This window comes from Nannobrachium achirus, assembly GCF_963921795.1.
Source record: "Nannobrachium achirus genome assembly, chromosome: 15".
Taxonomy (NCBI): domain Eukaryota; kingdom Metazoa; phylum Chordata; class Actinopteri; order Myctophiformes; family Myctophidae; genus Nannobrachium; species Nannobrachium achirus.
The window spans coordinates 35,618,969-35,626,468 of NC_137822.1; the positions used below are offsets into that span (position 1 = coordinate 35,618,969).

The 7,500-nt window shown below is 41.6% G+C and overlaps 1 protein-coding gene across 1 annotated transcript in view; it reads right to left on the bottom strand.

The window, feature by feature from the left end:
- The window catches only part of LOC308299804 (poly [ADP-ribose] polymerase tankyrase-1-like), a gene marked incomplete at both ends in the record, with an annotated part of 95,669 nt that overhangs the window by 20,468 nt on the left and 67,701 nt on the right, over positions 1-7,500 (bottom strand). The window contains 3 exons of the mRNA XM_080743590.1: positions 4,265-4,344; positions 6,074-6,245; positions 6,721-6,799. Of these exons, the coding sequence (XP_080599716.1) occupies positions 4,265-4,344; positions 6,074-6,245; positions 6,721-6,799 (331 nt within the window). The remainder of the gene's footprint in view (positions 1-4,264; positions 4,345-6,073; positions 6,246-6,720; positions 6,800-7,500) is intronic.

The following is a 7,500-nucleotide window of genomic DNA, read 5'->3' on the forward strand; positions in this document are numbered from 1 at the left end:
CATGTCTATGGTGTATTTTTCTGAAACAAACACTTTGCAGATCGAAAGAGGATAATTCAAGCTTTCCATAGAGCCACACTATTGACGAGTTTGACATTGTTTAACTCAGTGAATGCCACCCTTTATTCAAAATCTACAAAACTGGTGCCAGCCATTTTGCTTAATTTTGCCTTTTTATGGGGGCCAAAATCATATTTTGTACTTAAATTACATATATAAATCTATGCTTCTATCGAAAGCCACACTACCCCTCTTACAAAGGAAAACATGTATATTTATATATCCTATCATTAGATTTGGGTTTCAATAGAACATGTGTAAGATGTCTTGATCATCATCATATGTGTGTGCTGTGATGGGCCCTGTGTGCAATCTGGAGTGCAATACCATTTGAAAACCACCAGAGGGTGGTCTCCTACTATCTGATCAACTAACAGAAGAAGGAAGAAGACGTCCATCTTTTTTTTGGTTTGGGCCTGTTGTTTACATTTTGGCCAGGCCTTTTAGCTAGCATGCTACACACTTCGGAACCCTGGCGATCGCGATCAAGGATAGGTAGAGAAGAATGGATGGCACCGCTGGAATCCTGAGAATTTTCTGCGTTTTTTGAGTACTTATAGTTCGTCAGGGATGCACGGGAAAGTGTATAAACGAACGTTTTAGATAACATTTAAACGGCCGGAACCAATCTTCGGCTATACCGATTTTCCGCCGGACTGTGTTACACTGGTGCTACAGTCAAATCGGCCGTATCGCTCAGGTCACGGAGGCATATGGCCAACTTCTAGAGCGATTTTTTTGAAATTACAATTATGAAAAAATTATAAAACTTTTGATTAATTAAAAAGACGTAAAAGACGTTTATGGCACCGAGGTCCAAAGACGTATAAGACGTTTATGGCGTTCAGTGAGTTAATACAATCACAGCAAAAAAAATGATTTTGATGCATTAAATCCCTATGGGAGGTCGCAGTTACTATCAAAACCTCCACCGGCTGTCAGTCTGTCTGTCTGTTAGTCACACGTACGTCACGCGTCACACTTTTCCCCTACTCATATCTCCGCCACCGTTGCCCCTATCGATGCCAAACTTTGCACATACAGTCCTTGGCTGCCAAACCACCCCTCATTTCTCACACGGCCCTCTCCACCATGAGGCCGATTCTTGCAAAACACATTTTTGGACACTGCTCCTACACATTTTGCCCTAAAATCATCACTAAGTATCTCTTAAGTCATGTCATCAACATGGATCTGTCCCACTTCCCATATTCCCTCCTGATTGGCTACCATTGCCTTCTAAAGTTTGTGTATGCGAGCGACGGTCGCTTACCTCCCGATTAGGTAGTCTTACTGGTTAGAATAGAACTATAGAATTCCTGAGTGTTCATTTTAACTATGTTGCTGTGTAGATAGAATAATGACACACACTTTAGGAAGGAAAGACATCCAGCACTATCAGAAACCCCCAGAGAAACGTCCGTGCGCTGTGTGTATAAGAGAAACTACCATGAACTCTACCTGAACTGGAAATCATTCATTATTAAAGCAGCCACTGCCAGTGTGTATATATATATACTATATGTGTATACGTATATGTGTCAGTTAAAGGGTGTGTGTGCGCACACGTGGGCGTGTGTGCGCACACGTGCATGCGTGTGTGTGTTTGTGTGTGTGTGTGTAAAAGAAAGAGAAAAAGAGAAATAGACAGCTATATGTGCATCCATGCTTTAGCCCTTATCCCTAAACTTCTTTGCATTTTTTACCATTCTAAAAATACTCCAAATTGCCGATCTACATCAACACGCTGTGAGCTTGCAGATCAGATATTTGAAATATTCCAAAAAAAAAAATCAAAATAGTAAAAAAAAATGGCATGGATGACAATAGAGCCCAGAGTGTGTACTGTATTAGCCGGGGACCCATATGCCCAAAAGCTCAAGGAATAGGGTAGGACCTGTGATTTTCTGCCGTACTTTTTATTTCTGTTTTATCTATTAATTTGGTCATTAAAAAAACTGTGAAAAGTGGAAAAAAAAGTGATGACTCATCACTTTTCACACTTTTGGGGAGCCGAAATCTATCCCAAGGAATGTTTTTCATGCAAAAAAAATGCTTGCATTGGATTCAGAATCATGAAGAACCCCTAGTTTGACCCCTCAAATGCTAATTAATGCAGACTTTTTTTCTTTTTTTAAATATTTCTAGTGGAGTCAATGGGACAGTGAATATACAAATGGCCATAACTTTTTTTCGCGATGTTTCCAGCAGAGCAGGCCTCTCATTCTGGAGACCTTAACTCATTTGCTGCTATGGCCGAAAATCCCGAAAAAAATCCCGTTGTACCGCCCTGCCATGCCCGTAGAACCCGGAAAAGCAGGACAACTCCTGAACGGCCGGTTCATTCCCGGCCGGTCCAGGCCAGCCATTAGGAAAAAATTTAAAATAAAATGTCGGCCTTCGTTCCATTTTGGGGATTTTTTTCAAAAAAGATTTTTTGACCCCAAAAAATGTAGTAGGCATGATAGCAATCGCGAAATTGCCTGTTTAACCCCCATAGCAACCCCATCTTTCAAACATGGCACCCATCTTTGTTTACATTTTAGGAAAACATAATGGCTGCTATCTCATGAATGCCTGAACGGATTTCCATTCGGATTTTTTTGTTTGAAAGCTGTGAGCAATGTGGACACACGTGGTGCATTATCTAGGCATGGGTGTGCATGATCCGTGCACTATGAATTACATGGAAGTCTATGGAGACAGGGGCATATGAGAGTACGAAGGTATTGTTAAATGGCAGCAAATGAGTTAATGACCGAACTAATAGATAAAACAGAAATAAAAAGTACGGCAGAAAATCACATGTCCCCTCCCATTTTGGTGACTGGGTCCCCGGCTATATGTGTTTGTGAAAGAGAGAGTGAGAAAGAGAGATATGAGTGTGTACGTACTGTATGTATGTGTGTGTAGGGACAGAGTGAAAAAGACAAAAAGCGTGACTGAAGGGCTTTGCACACAGACACGTTTTTTTCGCACGGACGAAACGGGCGATTTCATCTTTTTAAAGAAAACAATGATTCTCTATGACCTCATGCACACCGGCTCAGAATTTGCCATGCGACAGGTGGCTGCGGCAAGTGCGTTTTTTCCCCGATCAAACCCAGTTCGATTTGCATGCGTTAAAAACTCATTGACTCCTTTTATGACTCCTTTTCGAATCCCCAGTATGGATTCCGCACAGCCTTGGTACACCAAATCCAATGCGTCTTAAATCATGCAGCAAACGGAAAAAACGCAACGGTCCTGTGTGCAAAGCCCTTGAGCGTTGAGTCTGATGTATACTTTGTTGTAGGACAGAGTATAAATGAAGCATGACAGAGAGAAAGCTCATCAACGCTCATCCTTTCTACGTGCGTCTCACCCCCAGTAGTCTGGTAGGATTCATCTCCAAACATGGCCTGTAGATTGTTGTAGTGTTGTTGTTTGGTTTCTAACTTTCTATTGTGAATGTTTTGAAGGTTTGCCCAGGAGCCAGGAATATCATAGTTTTGGCCCAGAAGTTCTTTCCCCGTAGTGGCAAAAAAAAAAACGTCTGGGAACTCAGATTACACCCCCAGTGGCACAGCCTCACCCTGCAGACAGCACCCGCACCGGCACGCCAATGTCTGGGGTAGCTCTTAACCAGGCACGTGCCCAATCTGCACACATATTACACAACAAAGGGGGCTTGAGCCCCTGTCCTTTTATCCGTCGGTAAAAAGTGCCCTCTCCAGACCATGAATACAGTTTTTACCATGGTGAAAGAAATGCAAAAGCCCTCTTTCCATGCCATACCTTGAAGGCAGCATTCAAGAGAATTGCCTTGTCCAAACTCTGCTGAACTTGAATGCAGCATCTTATGTTGAAAGAATTGCCCTGAGCTCTCTGTGTAGAAATCCATGCCGTTACGCCACATCTCCAGTATTGACTTAATTATGCTTTCAGTTCAGTGCGGTATCAAGCACCGACAAATAGACGACCTCCACCCCCCGCACACTCTGTCAGTAGCAGCACCTCTCCCAAACTGACATAATAAAGCAAAATGACCACTTCAAACCCTGTCTGCTTTCTGCCAGCACCACCCAACACCACCCACAGACCCAGGAAATAAAACAAAATCACCACTTCAAGCGTGTCGGCTTCAGACTGCGTGGGCGCCAACCACCCGCGGACTGACACGATAAAACTAAATTGCCTTTTAGGGTGAATTGAGACGTACTACCTTGACAGTGTCCAAGTCTCCGGCTTTCGCTGCCTCCAGGAGTCTGTAGTCCATGTCTGAATTTCTTACGGGAACATTCTCTGTACACCCAACAGAGACACCAGGGGAATGTTAGAATAAACAGCCAACATAAATGCTTTATAGACGGTATAAATAAAATATCAATAGAAATGTGAGCTTTTAACATTTTCTGTGGTTCAGTGATTAAAGGACAACTTTGTTTTTTTCACAACAAGGGTTCATATTTTAGAGATTTTAATTTTAGCGATTTTAATGATGTTGATTTCAGTGGCTGGGGGCATGCGTACAAGTGACTAAATATGTATTTTTAGATACAATAAGACGCTAATTTCTTTAATACTATTTACAGTAGGCCTAACACTACTAGCCTTACAAAAGAGATTGATTATTGCAGCTGCTGGGGAAAAATGAAATAAAATGGAAGAAGTCATTCCCTGAGCCGTGCACCCAAGACAAGTATTTGGTGGAACTGTGTTTGTTGACGAGTGCTCCTCTCTCCCTCTTGTGAAGCCCCCCCATAAGTCACATCTGCCCATGAATGATTGCGGTGCATCTTTGGAATGAGCTTGTTTGTCTAAATATACATATTTAGCCACTTGTACGCATGCCCCCAGCCACTGAAATCAACATCATTAAAATGGCTAAAACGATAGAAAGCAGTAAATGAAAACATTTTAACACTCACCTTTTCTTTTCTCTAACTACAATCTAAAATATGAACCTTTAATATGAGTCCTTTAAGTGTCTGGCGGATATGACCTGTCTGTCCGCTTGCTGTGAGGCCAGCATTTCCCGCTGTCCTCTGCTCAAGCGGTTCACTGGGTTTTTCCATTATTATATAATAAATTAATATTTGCCGGTCAACTTTGGTTTTTAGGCTTGATAAAATGTCACGCTCTGTGCCTTTTTATTTTGCCGGTTTTATTGCAAACTGGCAAAGCCTCTTGAGTCGTTATACTATAGTGTAGTGTGTGATAAAAACAAAGTCAAACATCAGTCAAACATCAGCTTCATGTACTGCACTTTCTCGTCAACAGCCGATCTACAGGCACGCAACGCCTCGGTTTGCTTGTAGATCGGCTGTTTTCACTACCTTGTCTGATGAAGCAGGGCTTTACTTTGCGAAAAAAAACATACAAATTTGAAACTTGGAGATACAAGGTTTCTGACGATATGTTTGTGTGCGTGTGAATCTTCAAATGGATTACTACTGGGGTTGATTATATTTTTCTCCCAACTGCAAGGGAACCATGGACATCTTTTAAGACTTTTTATTATTATTATTTATTTATTTATTTATTTTTAGCTGCCAGAAAAAACTAATAAGGGTAATAATAATAAATGTAATTACAGACTATTTATAGAAATGTGTTTTAAAGGAGTGCAAATCAGTTGCGTTTTTCACTGAAGCGAAGAAAGCATGTGCGTGTCCGTGATCGACCGGGGGAACAATCCAAAAAATAGGAACAAACTGTCAGTTTGGCAGTAGTTTGTTTTTAGGCCTAGAATTATTGAATGCTTTAACTATTGAAAAATAGCAGATATACAAGCTCACAGCGTGGCGAGATTGTAGAGATCTGCTATTTTTGAAGAAACGTGAAAATGTGTGCACATTTTTCAATATATATTTTTCAAAGCAAACTTTTGTAACTCAAATCTCTGCTCCACACACACACACACACACACACACACACACACACACACACACACACACACACACACACACACACACACACACACACACACACACACACACACACACACACACACACACACACAGACAGGTACCATTGAGTATGTGCTTCACAGCCTCGTTGCCCATCTGAGCAGCGGTGAATCCCTGCAGCGACACCAACGTGGCGTCTGCCCCGTATCCTAGCAACAGCCGGCAGGTCTGGAGGTGTCCTGCCAACGCAGCGCGGTGCAGCGCCGTCTGGCCCAGCGTGTCCAACGCATTCACCTGCACACACGTGCGCACGCAAACACACACACGCACACACACGCACACGCACACACACGCACGCACACCCGCACACACACACAATTAAATTATTTGCCTACGCTAAAATCAGATTTTCGCTGGGTTTGTTTTCCACAAAAACGTAATATACTGATGTGTTGTCTTTAGGCTTTACTGCTCTTTTCCTGAACATGACTTGTTTGGTTTCTTTCCCTGTTTTGACTTTCTAATGTCTGAAAATACACGTGAACATGCATCCAACATATTCATAGAAAAGATAATGTACTAACAAACAGAAACAAACAAACAAAAGAAACTTGAATATACATAACAATGACGGACAGACAAAAGGATGGATATAGTGTAAGTATTCATCCACATCGAGCCATGTGCAGACGGATGAGGGGTTCATGGAGCTGGCTGGACAGAAACTGTGCAAAGAGACAGCAGTGAATGGAATGGTTTCTTTGTTTACCTTCGCCCCGTTCTTCTGAAGTACTTCCATGATGTCATTGTGAGACCTCTCAGCCGCAACATGGAGGGGAGTCATGAAACTAGAGAGAGAAAGAGAGCAACAGAGTTGGGGAGAGAAAGATATTAGAGGAAGGAAAATGAAAGGTACTGTATGAGAGGGATTATAAACATATTTCAGTGGTAGAAGGAAGCAAAGTAATATTTAAGAGAACAGACAGTCTGAGAGGTGACAATATACAGGAAACAAATATTCTGTAAACCAATTCATTTACAATTTAGGCATTTAGCAGACGCTCTTAATCCAGAGCGATTTAAGGACAGCACATGGCAATACATCAACATTAATACATCAAATGCATAGAAATCCAAAAAGCATAAGTAGACCAATAACCTATTAAATACATTTCAAAAGACCTTCGACATACACTTCCCGGATGCCAAAGCCAAACCTCTGCCACAAGTTTTCAGATTGTCTTATTTAGACTCACCAGGAGTCTGACTTTCCATATTCCATTTCCATAATTCCAAGATTGGGTTAGACATTTGCAGGATTGGTTCATTTTGAACAAAATGACCCAAATTATGAACGCAGCATGCAATTACCGTGAAATATTTGCACCCACATTCTCACTAGGCAGAGGAAGAAATGCCATCAATATTTCAAATCAGCCTCATGGTGGTGCAATAACAGGCCGATTACACATTAATATCACAATAATCACTAACAAACACTGTGGCCTCACCAAAACCTTCCATATCTACTGTAGCTACCTTATGTTTC